Source organism: Crocodylus siamensis, chromosome 1 (assembly GCF_052110815.1).
Source record: "Crocodylus siamensis isolate JL-2025a chromosome 1, ASM5211081v1, whole genome shotgun sequence".
Classification (NCBI taxonomy): domain Eukaryota; kingdom Metazoa; phylum Chordata; order Crocodylia; family Crocodylidae; genus Crocodylus; species Crocodylus siamensis.
The window spans coordinates 374,075,292-374,092,445 of NC_143395.1; the positions used below are offsets into that span (position 1 = coordinate 374,075,292).

At 37.1% G+C, this 17,154-nt stretch overlaps 1 protein-coding gene across 2 annotated transcripts in view; it reads left to right on the forward strand.

Moving 5' to 3' along the window:
- The window catches only part of DCLK1 (doublecortin like kinase 1), a 405,319-nt gene that overhangs the window by 375,678 nt on the left and 12,487 nt on the right, over positions 1-17,154 (forward strand). Inside the window, exons 15-17 of one of the 2 annotated variants that reach the window (XM_090027476.1) lie at positions 2,150-2,230; positions 8,642-8,755; positions 14,434-14,507. In XM_090027476.1, the coding sequence (XP_089883602.1) occupies positions 2,150-2,230; positions 8,642-8,755; positions 14,434-14,507 (269 nt within the window). The remainder of the gene's footprint in view (positions 1-2,149; positions 2,231-8,641; positions 8,756-14,433; positions 14,508-17,154) is intronic. The other variant, XM_090027468.1, reaches the window with a different exon arrangement.

Genomic DNA, 17,154 nt, shown 5'->3' on the forward strand with positions numbered 1-17,154 from the left:
TGGCATCGCTAAATCCACTTGCACAAAAGGGATGGCCCATGGGCTGTATTTAGTGGATCATCATAACAGTCTTATTGGAAAAGCTTTATTATCAGAGTTCTTAGAGATTCTGAGATCACTGTAGTTTCATATATAGCAGTGTGTTTGGCATGGCACGGACTTCATTCTGATAGGTGAATGCCTTCCTTTTCTGACCTTACACTTGCAGAATTTCAATCCATAAATATCTGTAGAACAAAACAGTTTTCCCAGTGCTTTCAATATGAAAGTGCTTTATGATATAACTAACCAATGATGTTTTCATCATGGGTGTGAGAATTAAAAATGACATAGACTGAATTTTACAGTGGAAAAAGAAAAAGATGGTGAATACTGGGAATGAGATTTAGATTCAAAGTAAGGGAAGTTATCAAATGAACATTAGTACTTGAAGCTGGAATATATCATATCATTTCCTCTTTTTTATTGTGGCAGGCTTTATTTCATTGTAACTATCAGTGGCTTCTCTGTTGGAAATCAAATGTACTCTTGCATAAGCCTAATGACATTTCCACAACTCTTTTGGCAAGCTTGTTCCATTACCTAACTATTTAGCTTGCTCTAAGATTTCCCCATTTAAAGCCTAAGCCTATCTGTTTCAATTCTGTTCTCATTTGTTACTGAGAATAACTGGTGACTGTCCTTTGCAATAGCTCCTTTATCTGACAGCCACTGCCATCATGTTTTCTATAGACTGTATGTACTTCACTGGCTGAAAAATAAATACTTGTTTCAAGCCAGCATAGATACATGTAAAGTAGTTAAGACAGAACTTCAAATATGAAAGTTAATGTTTTTAAGAAATGTTTTTTTTAAGTTTCTACGCTGCTATTTATACAAGAAGCTCAAAAGAGCCAAATTCTAGATTAGTTTCCTGCTTCTTTGCAAAACATTGCTTTTTTTTAGTGGACAGCTAACCCCATTTCATGCTCCCATCTGTTTTGTGCATTATATACAAAACACTTTCTCCTACAAGCCACCAGCTACAAAACTATAAGTCAAAACTGTCTTCTGCCTTTTCAAGGTGTTATTAAGCTGTTGATTTAGAAGTTCAACTAGTGTTTAAAATTAATTTTTAAAGAACCCTTATTATATTTACCTCCTTAGTAATTTATTCATCTATTAAACATGGTTCTTTAGGCTAGGGACCGACATTACATATAAACTGGGTTAAGTGATCAGAAACTGGTTTAAACCTGTAACACAAGAGATGTTCAGTGCACATAAACCAATTTGAAAATGGCTGAAACAGGTTTGAGATAAACCTGGAGGAATGTAGTATCAGAATTAACTGATTTGGGTCAAACCGGTTAAGGCAATATCTGTCCCAGACCCCTTGCTAGTTTAAGTTAAATCAGACTCCCCACGCACCCTGGCATGCTCTCTGGCTGGGCAGGGCTCTCTGCTCCACAGAAAGGCTGTCCCCTCCCCTCTGCTCCCTGGCTGCAGCTCCAGCAGAGACTTGCAGGCACAGCAGTGTCTGCCTGGCTTCCTTCAGCTCTCCCCCTCCCCTCATCACTCCCTGTTAAGCAGGGATCCCCCATCCCCTCTGCCTTACACAGACACCTCAGCATTAGCTAGCAGGCCACATACTGGCTACAGTCTGTGCTATGAAAGACAGCAGTGAGGGCTTAGGGCTTTTTGGAGATAATCAACAGCTCAGCTGCTAATGTCCCTCCATTCCTTCTTTGTTCAAGAAGAGCTTGAACTAATAAGAGAGGCTGTTTGTTTTCTGGTGGGGTGATAAATTCTGATAACAAAGCTGATAAATGCTCTATTATCAAGGAGGGGACAGAACACCTCGCTAATCCTGCCAGGGCCTGTCCACACCCCTCTCAGCCCTGTGGAAGGGAAGGGAGGACTGCTCTAGCACCCCCCAGCTTCTAGCCTGAGCCACTGCAGGCATGTGACTGTATATCTGGGATGTCTGGGTGATTACAGACAGATTTAGCCTAGTCAGGTTAGACTAACCTGCAAATACTGAATCAATGCAGGCCTTTTGAATGTCTGTCCCTAGCATTAATGCAAGCAACTGAAAATCCCTTTACCAAATAGAATCTTTGCCCCATAAAAGTGTACTTTAAACTGGACATGATACTCCATTTCACAGGAACTTATCACAATGATGCTTCAAGTAGATGTAGATCTGCGATTCTCAGCCCTGCAAGTTCTCGAACATCCGTGGGTTAACGTAAGTAATTTGAAGATTACAGATTTGTGTTTTAATTTTTATCTCTTTCTTTATCAGTTTCCTTTAAATACCTTTTGGAATCAGTACTTTCTAAAGTTGCCACAGGTTTCAGTGCAAATGAAAGTGCTATCTTAGGACACAGTTAGCTTAGGACAGCTATCTTAGGACACAGTTAATATTTTAGGATACTTTTATGCATGTATATAACATGTATGTGTACGTCTTTGTGTGTGCGTGTAATTCAGTTTAATACTTTTCTCTACCTGTTCTATCCAGATAATACAGTTTCAAAAAAAGGGAAGTTTGGAATTCAAATATAAACTCTACTTAAAGTAAATGAAAAAAATTAAAAGGTGTGAGGGTAATGTATTATATGCCTGAATGACAGCAATGAATAGGATATCTGCACAGCAAATGCTCAAGTTATATATATTCCTCAATCGGTTATCCAAATCAAGCAGTTTTCAGTTGTAAATACTTTTAAAATGTACTGTATCTTTTCTATATAATGTAGGCTGTTATTCAGAACAGTATACAGTTAGAATCTTTGTATATTTAAATTTACTTGGAGCCAAAAAAAAATTGCTTTGTTTCCTTCTTGCAAGATGCTTTCTTTGTACCAAGTGTTACATCAAAATCAAATAAATTTACAGTAGGTACAGTTATCCTAATGAAACCCTGCCATTCTCCTGCTTGTGAATACTTAGACCAAATTCTGCAGGTTTTGTCTGCCTAATTATTCTTTCATAACAGGCCACAGTTGGCAATAAATCGTGCTCAGCTATATATGCTAACCACCATTCCTGGCTAGTCAGGATAGAAATGCCTTTACCTTCGACTTGTGAATGTATTTTCCAGATAGGATTTTTGGAAATAAAACTTTATTTCGGACTCCAGTTCAAGAAAGCACTTATGCACATGTGTAAATCCATTCCCATGTTAGGTATCACAAATGCATGTGCTTAAACACAATTACGAAGCGTTCAAGCCAATGAGAAACAAGCATATGGCTGAAATGAAATGCACGCTTAAATGTTGCCTCAAATAGGGATGCTTTCCTGAACTGTGTGTATAAAATAATTCAGAAATGAAACTCAGAGCCCGGTTTGCATACAGGAGCAGAATAGTTCAATGGACTTGGAGTTAAAGGACACAGATTCTGTTGCTAGCTCTATCAACAGCAGAGTCATTGTAGACAAGATTTTAAATCTCGGTCTTCCTGTCTCCAAAATGGGGATGATAATATTTCCCTGTCTTTATAAAGTGTTTTGAGATGTACAAGTAAAAGTTTTCATTATTGTAACAAACTTTTATACAAGAACTTTGTTTTTCTAGAAAAAAAGAGTCCTAACCAATGTTAGGGAGGAGGTAGGGTGGAGCAGCACATTAGAACCTAACTGGTTCAGAGGGGCATAAGTCATTGTAGGTGACAACCTACTTCCTGTCTTCTGCCTGACTTCAGACTAACATGTGTAACGGCCTCTGTCTGCCCATGTAGCATTTGGAATAACACTGCATTTTTCTAATAAATGTGTTTTAAATAGGTTTCCTTGCTACCAAATACTATGCACTAAGTACTGTATTTATTCTTTTGAGGCTGGTAAATTTAGCACTAAAATCTTGGGTAGTAGAACTACTTGGAAAATAAAAACTTTTGTGATTAATTTCAATAAAATATTTTCTCTCTTTGATCAACATTTTGACAGAACTTCCTGACTGGTTACACTGTGTAAAAGAAGAATGTTGTAGCCTGTAAATAAGCATTCAATTTTATAGCTATTTTCTATGTGATTACTTTGTAAATTGTTGACATTCCTGGAATTTAGTATGACAGCTTCAATAGGAGCCAACCCTCATTTCAGCTTCAGTTTTTGCAATAAAATAGCTGGAATCCTCTTAGAAACAACATAGCTTGTTATGGTCAGAATGAGACCAGTAAAGCAGTTTCTATATCAGTAATATCCCAGCTGTTTTCAATTTAAAAAACAAAACCTGAAAATATTTTGGCCTGTTGCCAGTGACACAGATGGAGATCATGGATTCTAAATGCAATCAGCAGCAGTTCTGTGCCCCCTCAATTTGGTTTATTTTAATTTGTCTCTCATATACAGTACACTTAGACCTAGAAACAAATCCATTGGTTTATACTTCCCCAACTGGGACCCCAACTGTTTCCTTTACCTGCTTGGATTCATTGTGAAACTGAGAATTTATAAAAGAGGTTGGGGCCTTGGGGGTTCATATTTTAAACACTGGAAATATTATATAATCTGTAGTACCCCAACAGCAAGTTCTGGTACAAATGTACACTGTTCTTGATGCCTGAGTAATAAATAGCTTTAACTGATTATAATGCAATTAGTTATAATTGTGAAAACACTAGATTATATTTTGTAACGCTCTGTTCTAGTGTTTGGCCCAAATATTTTTTTCTTTTTCTTTTAATTTTTTCTCTCTTTTGTATATACTGTCCTAACAAGGATTAGGCAACTTGTAGCTTTAAGATATTTCCTTAGCCACTTCTGCCCTGGAGGCCTGTGTGTGAAATAAATAACCAAGCAGTAAACAATAATAAACTGAACATTTATAAGGAAGCTTGTTTAAAAAGACATTTCTTATTTGGCAGCTGCAGTATTTTTGGTCACACCCTAGGACACTGCCCAAAGAATAATCTCGTTGTAATTCTTAAAGGAAACAAGAGTCAAAAGGCCTTTCCGGGGCTTTTATTTGCTCTAATTTTCTTCTGTTATTTATATAATGACCTCTTCATCTGGCACATTTAGACCTGGAAAGGAAACCTCTTGTGACCAGCTTCTGAAATGGATCTGAATGCTTCAGGGCAGTAGGAGTCTGGCAATTCCGAGTCTTGCTTAGGCTTTTTAGCATCCTTTCTTTTTCTGTGGGTCTTTGTATGTCCTGTCATATAGAGCAATGCAAATATGAAACCAGTGTTCATTGTATGCATGGATGATACCAGCAACCTCTGTCTGGCCCTTTTTCATATTTTAAAACAGAACAAAGAAGGCACTTTGTAGAGCTTGATAAGAAAATCGAATTGTCCCGGGCAGCTAACAGCATAGTAGAAAATCCAAGTCAGTCTTTTGTAACAGTGAAGAAATATACACTGCAGTAATATCTCTCAAATTCTAGGCCAAGGTTTTCAAAAGTGATGAGTAATTTTTAGGTCCTTTAAATTTTTAGTCCAACTTTCAGACATATCAGGGCCTGCTTTTTAGAGGATGGGTGCTTAGCACTTTCTGAAACTTAGGCTCCTAAAATGTTTATTGAAGTAAGGACCCAAAATGGCTCAGAAAGCCTGGTAACCAAAAATAAAAAAAGGAAGCCATATCTCTAGTATTATCAATGAATTGAAGTTTGAAAGTCCCAAACACTAGAGGGGGAAAATACATGTCTGAGGGTTAAAAGAGAGGACTGGAATGCACTTTTGTAAAGACCTTCCTTAGGGTCAGCAACTTTACAGTTATAGGAAATCAAATTCTTCTTTGGACCATTTGGACCAATTCTTGTTTTTGACAGATTGGACCGTCATACCATTTTAGGCTGAACATAAGGAAAAATTTCTTTACTTTCTGAGCCCCCAAGACCTGGAATAGACTCCCTCCAGAAGTGGTGTAGCCATCTACTCTGGACTCCTTCAAGAAATGTATGGATGCTTATCTTGCTGGGATCCTTTAACCCCAGCTGACTTCCTGCCCCTAGAACAGGGGGCTGGACTTGATGATCTTTAAGGTCTCTTCTAGCCCTAACGTCTATGAAATCTATGAAATTTAGTCTTTCCATCTACAGCCAGACCAGACTGTGTCCACATGAGTGCAGGTGTTTGGTTCCCCAGGAACAACTAGCAGCGGCACACCTTGTGCAACTACTAATTGTTCCAAGGGAATGCCTGTGCTACATGCCCTCTGGCACACGGCAGGTTACCCTGGCTGGTAGGGGAGGCTGGAGCCAGCACTAAGTTGACCCCAGCAGCCTTGCCTGGGGTCCTGGGGACCTCCTGGGGCTGCAGCAATGGCAATCCTGTGACTCCAGCAGCCAGGCTCCAGTTTTGAATGGCGTGTGCTGCCCCCACATGCACCACTCCACGTATTTCTATTTTTTTTGCTCAGATTTTGTTGACCCCTGGCTATCCCTGCACTGCTTCATTTCAATGTGAAGAACAGCTAAATGTGTGGTATGTGGCACTATAAACGTGCCTACAACACCACATACTGCACAGTCATGATCATCTTGGCCAATGTATTTTGTCTTCCCACAATTCCCTGTGGGCCAGATATTGTTCCTCATTTCCTCTTAAACTGTTGGATAACACTGCTGTGAATTATTATACAGCTGCCATATCATCCTAGATATGTTTCTGTTTTAGTGTCAGATGAAGTAATTCCAGGAAAGTGTGTGTGTGTGTGTATGTACACACGTGCTTATTTTTAAGGTGTTTTAGGATGAAAGGTGATATACAGTAAACATCACGTGGAAGCAAAAGTGGTTAGAAAATTTAGCAATGACAGATTCATTACCATTTTAAAACTGCCACAGCAGCTTAAGCACATTGTGGTTTAAAAACAGGACCCTAAGATATTTGCCTCTGTCAAATCATCGCTGGAGTTCTGGGCAGGGGTTGTAAATGATAAAGCACTATGCTAGTCACCAAGAATGTGATGATCTGTATGACTCGGTCTTTTAAAAATTACAACCAAGCTGAGATGCAAGTTTGGCAGGCAGAGTATGGACTTTTTCTCAGTGAAAAAAAGTTCATTTTATAGACTGGCTTTCTTCTGGGAAAGGCAAGGTCAGAGAAATATAGGTTATTTTAGGGGTCATATACCACTGAGCTGGGACTCCCTACTGCTCAATAATCGGCTACTGTATTTTTTGCAGCTGTGCACTTGACTATGTTCTGCAAGCTGAGACATTTTGTTAAGGGGTGAGTGAGGACTTTTTTAAACAATCCCCCCAAACTAAACAAACTACAAACCAAAACCAACCCTTCCTACAACTCCCACATCCCCACAAAGCACATGATTTACTGCATAATTCACAAAGTGCTCACAGAATTGCTACAGAGGCAGAAAAAATGAAAGTTCACAATCACTTAATGTTTTGCTCCTGATGTCTTATGCTTAAAATCTGTTTCAGTACTTAGTTTAAAGCACTTAGTTTAGCTACAGATGCAAAGCAGTGGCTTCCCTAAGCCAGTCATTTTTAATAGTCCAGGTCTACTGTTGCCTGATCTCCTGCATATCCTATTGCTGGCGAGGTTTTGCCAATTTAGTTGGCTTTGGTTCTGCTTCTTAAGCAACCTGCCAGTTATGTTCTCTGGCTCCTGCCCTTTGAGTCAGTCAGGCCAGGTTTTTGATACAGGAAAAGTGTTCTGAATTTGGACTTCAACCTGCTAACCAGCACGAAAAGCACAAACTACCTTGTCTTCACTAGGACTTTACCTTGTCTTACTCAAATTAGATAAAGATAAGAATGCACCAGAAAGTTTTTGGTAGTGAAGGCAATTCCTCAGCAGACTTGAACTTTATTTCCATAGAAATGTGATTACTCAAGAACAGAACCAAAGGTTTCCTGTTGAGGCCCATGATCATCAAGCAGCCTCCTATAGGGGAAGACCAGAACTGGGGAAGAGGGGCTTCATTTTATTATAGCCTTTATGTGATAATATCATAATGCCCAGCTGTAACAACAGTGATCAGTTGTGTAGCCATGCAATGAATCTGGCTGGTGGATGAGCCTGGAGTCACTGAAACTGGCTGAGGGTTGGGGCATCTCCAGTTGCCTCCCAGATTAGTATTTGGTAAGTATTGAGGTTATGCTTGGATCCATCTGTGTGAATTTTAAAAATCTTGCCCTTCTTGATTTAGTTTGAATATTTCCCTCTTTTATTAAAAGAACATATTTTTTCAGCTGATGTCCCGTCTTTGAAAATGGAACTCCAGAAGGCTTTGGGGTGGACTTAAATTGCTCAAAAAACCCAGTTTCCTTAAGACTTAAACAATGACACTGGACTTCTGTTTTTAACTCTTCTGGTCTCTTTAACTACTCTTGAAATTTTCCCTTTTAGATGATTAAAACAGTTAATAGAATAAAGGCTGGGCATAAATTTTCATAAGAGCAAAAGTTTAGCAATATACCATGCTTTTTAAAAATGACTGTTACCATTTAACATTGTTAAAGGTTTAAAAGAGTTAGTAGCTAAAGCAAAGAGAAGAATCAGGTGATTCTATGATGCAAACATGATAAGCACCTTTATAAATACCTTAGATAGATTCATGGAGAAGGTGACTCTGTGTTAAATTAATACCTCCTGAATCACTTCACAATCTTTTAAGGTCTTTTCCCCTCCATTTTGCATTTTCTCAGTAAAGATTTGGGCCTTTTTCTTTACAGGATGATGGCCTTCCAGAGAATGAGCATCAGCTGTCGGTAGCTGGGAAGATAAAGAAGCATTTCAACACAGGCCCTAAACCTAACAGTACAGCAGCTGGAGTTTCTGTCATAGCAGTAAGCATCTGCAATACACTGCTCTAGCATTTTAAAATGTGTCCACAAGACCTTATGTTTAAGAGATGCCACCAAAAGAAAGTAGATGGGGTCAATCCTTAGATAGTTCTGACATTTAAACCAATATAAAAAAGTTACCTCTCTCCACCGATTCTTTCTGTGAGTCACATTGTTACTCCACACCTCTCAGGGATTAGACATTGTGCCCAGTCACATATTTCACTTGAAGCTCTCCCACTCAGTGGAGCAACCGCAGTGTCAGTTTAGTGGTTTGGAGTATAGACTCATGACATTTCATTTGGCAGCAGAATCATCACATGGATGAGGGCCATATAGAGATTCATGGCAGCAGAAAGATCTTATTAAAAGAAGGAACACTTTACAGTGAGTGAAAATTGATATAAAATTATAGTGAATTTTTTTTATAATCACCTGAGTTTCTTTGAGGATACTGAAGACAACCACGATAGCTCCCTACCGGTTGCCCTTATAGTTGTCTGCATTTCAAATGCAGAAGTGCAAAATAGTTTTATTCAGATGCCAACCATGACCACAGTTATGCAGTTTTTTAGCCACATCCTTCCAAGCAAAGTTTTTAAACTGGACAGAGATTTAATATCCCTCTATACCACCTTCTGGTATGTTATGGTTACAGTCTAGATAGTCCTAAACTATTCAGTGGTTCTAAGACAATCTTGACCAAGCTTTGTTAAAATTTCAGCAGCATATGCAGTACAGTATGCATCAAAGATGAGTGTGTGTTAGACACACACACACACACACACACACACACCCCTACATGTGCAAGATCCGGACATTTATCCAATTATTCATCCTATGATCATTAAACAGTAACTGTTTTATTCACATGCATGTTTACTTTCGTTTTAAAAGTTTTTTTATTGCTCATGGTAATGTTAATGCTTCAGATAAAGTCACCAAAAATAAGTAACATATTGAACATAACCATTCCCATATCAGATTATTCAGTGTTCGTTCCTAGCTTCCATAAATTGCAGGTGGTGTGACTGCCCATGTACCTTTCCTTGTATTGTTTCCACTTTCATGTTTCTCAGCTCCACCCCTACACTGGTGGGTTAAATCAGCATGAAGTAAACTCAGCTCAGCAGATACAATCTGACTTGCAGGTGTGAATTGTTTGTGCAACAAAAATGGATACTCTCTCAGAAAATTCTAAGTATTATAAGTATTTAAAATCTAAAGCTTGGCCTGTTTAACATTTTTCTTTCTCCTCTGTAACCCAAACTGCCTCAACATGGAAGCAAATTATCCCTCATGCTTTTCTTAGATTATTCAACTTTCTATATCATCAGCTAACATAGTCAACATTTTTTTGTTTTTGTTTTTAAGCAGTATTGCCACAGTAACTCTCCTACAATTAAAACATCATATATTCTGCACCCATTGCTCATATGAAATGCAGGTATGTTCTGAACAGCCTAATACAAACTGTGTTCCTTCCGAATGGACTGCCAGCACGCTTATCCATGAGATGTATCAAAACTAGAAATGAGGCTGCTTCATGCCCCTTCCATCCCTTGCCTCCTTTCTTCTTTTACTTTCTATTATATTTTTCTTTGCCCCAGTTGCTCTGGAAATGGATTATTTGCAGCAGTTTGACATTTTAGTAATGAAAAAGGCATTGTAGTGAACCTTTCCATTGACTAATATGATACATCACAGAAATACATTTTAAGAACAGTTTCTCTAATTGATCATGGTAATATGTCTCAGTTTTAAAAAGTGCATATAGTGAACATCTCCAGGGTAGACATCACACTTTGGTGTAGTTAATACTGCAGTTCTGTCTGTAAACTATAAGTATTGTTTTAAATATATGGTTATAAAAACCAGAAAGTAAGTTAATAATCTCCATTCAGTAACTTTATTAAAATCAGGGGGAGCACAAACCTTCATAGTGCATTTCAAGAAAGGTTAGTGAATGCTGATTTAAAAAGCAATTATCTTTATTTTCTATCTACAGTGCATTAAACACAACTTAAGTAACATAAATCAAGTTAAAGCAAAACTACAACAAAGCCCTCTAACTGTTGTGCCTACATTTAAAAAGAAAATTCAGTATAAGTTTGGAATAGAAAGTCATTAACATTTTACATCTGGGACTCTCCTTTTTAATCGTATACAATACCAAATATAAAAGATGCAGATTTTATTAACTAAAGCTGCTCTAACTTTATAATTTACAAAGTATGTATGTATAGGTACTGTAGTGCACTAACTGTTGTTCAGCACTAAACGTGTTTACTAAGAATATGCTGACCCTTTCTTTAAAAACATCTGGTATTTGGTGCTTTCACATGCACTTGCCATAACTTTGAGTAAATGCTTGTGTACATATATAAAAAATGTATGCTATATATTATATAACACATCCATGTATTTGTGTGCAGGGTATATTAACATGTATATATTTGTATAAATAACCATATCAAATGCAAGTCCTAGAATCACTTTGAGTTTATAATATCATTTGTACAGAGAGATAATATACTATATTTAGTTTTTAAGATAACTTCTCAGTGATACTTTTTATTATATAAATGCCCTTGTGGTTAAATTTGCCACAGTGCAGAGGTCTCACATGGGACTCATTGTATGCACCAAATACATCTTTAATATGAGGGATTAAATCCATAAAGACGTAAAGATCTGTGTGGGTCAACTCAGCTGACAATTATTTTATCCCTTGTCTGTGTATGTCTGTCTGTCTTTCTTTTTCTTTTTCTGTTTCTTTCTCTTTCTTTCCTTTCCTTCCTTCCTTCCTATTTTTAGGTCAGAAAATCTGCAGTTATATTATAAACACACACATACACTCACACACATGTGTATGTGGGCTGCCAATTCCCTCACAAAAATCTAAATATATTACACCACCCCCTTTTGCTGAGGCATACATTTTCTTACTTAAAATAGCCAAACTAATCTTTAGTAAAGGTTGTATTTACTTCTTGGGACCCTAATCCTGCAAACTCTCGTGAATGAATTTAAGCTTTGAGTTTTTATACATTGCAAAAGAGCCAGCCAGTATCTTTTTACAAAGGATAATTCTCTCAGTAGAGATATAGCACCTGTATGTGGCCTGTGTCAGTTTGTGTGAAAGAAAACACGCCCATAAACTAATGAAGTTGTGCTGGCAAACTATTTTAAGTTTAGACCAAGCCTTTTCTATAGTACTGAAGTGAAGTGATTGCATAAGTGTTTGCAGGAGCAGTACCCTAAAGTAACTTTATGACCAAAATCTTTAATTTGTGGTTCTGTGATTGCATTTTTCATGCTTATAAATCTGATACTGCCTGAAAAATGTGAGAAGCAATTATTTTTAAAACAAATGTTTCAAGTTAAGGACTAGGATTCTTCATGCAATTCTCCAAGGATGTCATCACAGTGCTTCTTTGAATATTTTAAACTGGAGTCATAACTGCTTATTCTGTCTAGTCACTAAAGAGAAGAGCTGATAATTATTTCTCCAAAAAAAATAGAGTTTGAAAGAACTAATCTTTTTATTAAATGGAACCCTATAGGATTTTAATGACTTTGAAATAATTCGGGGGACACGGAAATATTTTTTTAAAAATGACTTACTCTTCAGTATATTAACTGAGCATAATTTAATTTGTGTTCCTGTCTGAAGTGTTACAGCTTTGCTTGCATGTTGCTACTTTTGTGCTTTTCTGGCATTCTAAAGACAGAAGAAAAGACTAATGATAACTTTATGTTAAGGTTGTGTGAGGTCCCTAACTTGGCTATGGGAGCGAATTCCAGCTTGAGGCACAAAGGAACCATGTAGCATAAAAAGACAAAAACTGTTCTGGCAGCTGATGGTCTGCAATGTGCCTAGCGATGGGACCCAACTCCTCCTAGTCCACAGCACTCTGCCTGTCGCAGGCAGCCTCTAGCGTCTGGGGAAACCAGCTTGGTGCTGTCTTACCGAAGGGGTGGGGGAAGGGAGGGAGCAAGGTTATGCAAATTCATTCTAGTAATTACAAAATAAAATTAAAACTGACCATTTTACCAGTGAGATCTAGGGTTGTGAGGGGAAGAAACCAGCCTTAGTCTGTTAGTTTTGCTCTACTTGAAGAAGAACCCGTGACTTAAATGTCACTTTATATCTATTGTGGTTTGTGGTTCTATAATTATTATTCATAAACTGGTTTTCTTAGCCTGTAGTCTCCATGGTAACTAAAATGTTGTTGCAATTCTGCTTAGAAAATTCAAAGAACGGGTCCCCTTACTAAATAATAATGTTAATTTAGCTGTGGTGTTTTAGTGCAAAGCTGCTGCTTCTATTTTTTTAAGATAAATTCTTTTGTGTAATTTATATGTAGTATACTAGGGTACCGGTAGATGGCAATAGTAGACCAGTCCAGCAAAGCTCAACAAAAACTGGAGCAGAAGTACCAGGTCTTCTTTTAAACAGGAAGTGTCCTTTAAATACATCTAAATAAAATGAAACCGGCATTGTTTTAACATACCAGAACAAATTATTGAATCTTACATTTGAAATGTGGACATTAAGAGAAAGATACTTTTACAATTAGATGCTAAGTACAGTTTAAATTGCTGGTACCTAAAGACATGTCAAACTGCTTTTCTGAATTTAGAATTAGTAACCATCATCAGCCTTGCACCAGTATGCCACACTCTTAATGAGCACAAAATGGCCTTTTCACTTAATAGGACAAAACACAAAAATTATGGCAGTCTCCAGTACTGAACTGGGCAAAGTGTCTTTGTTTCCCTGTTCCCAACCTCTTTCCCTAAATGTTATTTAATTCTCTGTTTAACACTATCCCAACCATCATGCAGGGTGGAAGGTTAGAGAAAACAACCATTTTTCTTTTGCTACTATGTGCATTCCATTGCTAATGATAAGCTTAACTTAGAGCAATATATGGTGCCTAAAGTTATATCATGAGCACACACTTTACTGGGTTTTTGACATACTGTTAAGATTATTGTCCTTTTTTTGTTTTACTTTAATTGGTGCAATTTAGTGAATATTTTACATCACAGTTTTCTACTGTTATCTTCTTGAGCATGAGATGTAACCTGAAATGATAAACAATGCTGTTCATGACTTTGAGTAGTCCTGCTCTCCAAGGGTAACATTTTTTAAATGAATTACCATGATTGATGGGGTATCAAAACCTGATTCTTTTCATCATTACACATTCCATGATTATGAAGTAGTCTAATTTAAGCCTTGTGTAGTCTGTCTGGCCTGCTCCTTGTGATGGTTGCACTGCATTTTTAAAAATTATTAAACATCTCAGTATAATTGCAAAAGATAATTTTCCATTACGGGTATGTGCAACTTAAAAGGGCACTTCTGTCTTCGGAGGTAACAGGATATTTGTCAGACTTTTAAATGAATGCATTATGCATTAAGTAACCTATTTCTCAAATCCCAGTTCAGTTTAAATAAATTGGCTTCTAATTTAGCAAGATAGAATCTGGAGTTAGTTTCTTTTATTTCTTTACTTTTTGTCTCCAGTGCATAGATTTTGTATGTTAGATAAGTGCCTTCTGACAATGAAAACAGTAAATATGCACTAAATAAGGAACCGCTTGGTCTGGAGTCTTAATTCTTTAGCATAATGTCGATCCACTGAGTTGCCCCATTTCTCTCTGCTCAGCTGGACCACGGGTTTACCATCAAGCGATCAGGGTCTTTGGACTACTACCAACAACCAGGAATGTATTGGATAAGGTATGAGATGGTGCAGCTCCAACAGTCAGTGTTTCCATGGCAACGTGCTGGCAGTCTCCATTAACCAGTTCCTTCAGTGGATAAACATGCTTTTTGATTTGTTATCCAGTCCATATGCTGCTTTATCAGTTTCATTTTAATCTTGATTGAGATGCCACACCCCCTCATTCCCTTTCTTCACCCATTATTCACACTGACATTGCCAGCTTTCTCTTCATCGCACATGCTCAGTATCAATTTTCCGTATAGTTAAAAGGACAGTGTATATATAGAAAATCTACTGGATATGCTAAAGCATTTTTTTCCTCATACTGCTGGAGAAGGTGTCTGCTTCCTGTGTCCTTCTGTTTTAAAACACATGGAACAGCAGCAGGATCTCAGCATTTTTTTTCCTCTCTGTATCAGATGTGAAACTATATACTGTCATTTTAAACCCACCCAACAATCCTTACCTTAGATTGAACAATGCATTTACATAACATAGTAATTAGAAGCTCTCCCCAGTTCAGTGAAATATAATGCATTGTATGTGCTGGTAAGCTTGTGTTTTCTAACTATGCACATTTACTTTTTTGCCTTTTTATTTTCAAACTCTTTTAGTAGCTTTTTTATTTTTTTGCTGAATTGCATGAGTCTATTTCCCTACATCGTATAAGTGTAACAAGGTTATTTTTAGCTGGCATGAATGGAATGATCAAATAGTATGTTGGCTGGGATGATTGCCTTTTGAGTGGGTAAAAGTAGGGATTCTGTTCTGATACCTGATGCTAGACCTATACATCCTCAGTCAGCTTCCCTAATGTTTCCATCAAATGCTGATTTGGTGGCTATTTTCCTATTGTTGCCTACAATATTTGGCTTGTGGTAGGTGGAAAGATAAAATGAGTTTTTAGTGCATTCTTTTTTCTCCCCCTACCTACAACACAAACTGTGAAAGCCTCAAGAAATGATTTTAAATTTAGTTATAAAAGCTCTACACTGTGAATCTATAAAATAATTTCATTAGCAAAACAGCAAGCATTCCAGGAATGTAGAAATCTGTGCCTACAACATTTAACTGATTGCAGGGATCAGACTACTGCAAAGTTTCCCCCAAAATGAAAAAGGATCTTTGTGTGTACCAACTCTGCCTTTGAAAAGCATGTAGATTCTAAAACAGAAATTCTGAAAAGAAACCCCACTCTTCTTCCTGGAAATACCGTTCAGGCAAAAAGTGAAATGGTAGCTCAGGTACCCTATAAAAATGCTGGTTAGGACTAATTCAAAAACACTTTTAAATATGGCTATTTAAATTTGTACTGGGATACACAGTAAAGCCTTGCTAATTTACAGTCATGACTAAGTACCTATTACAGCTTTCGTAGATTAAAAAAAAATACTTCATTCATCCTTTGATTTTGTCAACTGACAAAACTCTGTGATGCTTCAGAATATTGTACATAAAATTTAGTAATGAACTTTAGTAATGAAACCTCAGTACAGCAGTTGCTGTTCTTCTTTGTAGGGAAATGAAAATCACCAGTCTTTCATGGATTTTAAGGATGAGGTCTAGCAACGTGAGGGTGAGGGATTACTCATAAATGGGTTTTTTTACTCATTCAGGAGAATGACCAATTAAGGTCAGCTTTTATCAAAGAAAGAACTAAAATTTTAATTTCTCATCTAAAAAGAAAGCAAAAATACATATTGTGGTGGATCACTGCTTTGTCTGTAAAGTGTTCCATTCTGACTAACATAACTATTTATGATGAACTTGTGTTGGGTTTTTTTTGGTTTTTTTCTTATTATTTTATGGAAGGACAGAATTATTGTCTTTCTTGTTGTCATGTGCACCCAACATTAGGCAGAGTGTATCTCTAGAATATGTGATAAAACACTGAAATGTTTCTCATCTCACTCTGGCCTTGACTCAGTTTAACTACATAGCTCAGGTTTTGAAATATATTTTACACTGGGGGTTTGGGGAAGACTCCAATTCAGCAAATAGGTAAATAAATAAACAATATAAAAAAGGCCATTTGACTAAAACACTAGTAATGGCTTCCATCAGCATACAAAATGACATATCCTTGAATAATGGGCTGGAGCAGATGGGTGATAATCTCTCGTATTCATACATAAACTGCTCTGTTTTCCAGCTGGGGGCAGTAACAACAATGTTTATAATTAGTGCTGTTCTAAACAGTGCACCCTATGTGTAAAGCCAAATTGGGAAAGTGATACTAAAAACTCCTAGGCATAAATGCTTAATTAGGAAATGCTGTTATACTTGATACCCCAGAATGAATGCCGTTATATACATGGCATCTACACAGACTGCAAATGCTCGGAAATAAATGAGGGGCATTGAAAAACTATCACTCTACTGACCAAAGCTTTAACATAAATTGTCAAACAATTTTTACTTAGCCATTGTTTACACTTTTCATAGTCATGGAACGATAAGAAATAAAACCTATACAGGGATCATCCATTCCCTGCTATAAAATAGTTCATCTGCCACGGCTCTGATAAAAGTCACTTGTGTTCACAACATATGAAAACTGATCCAAAGAAAGATTGAACACTTGTCTATTCTTTCTCTGGCAAACTATACTTTGCTTTTTTGTGTCTCTGATCATCTTCATTTTTCATCTTATATTTTCTA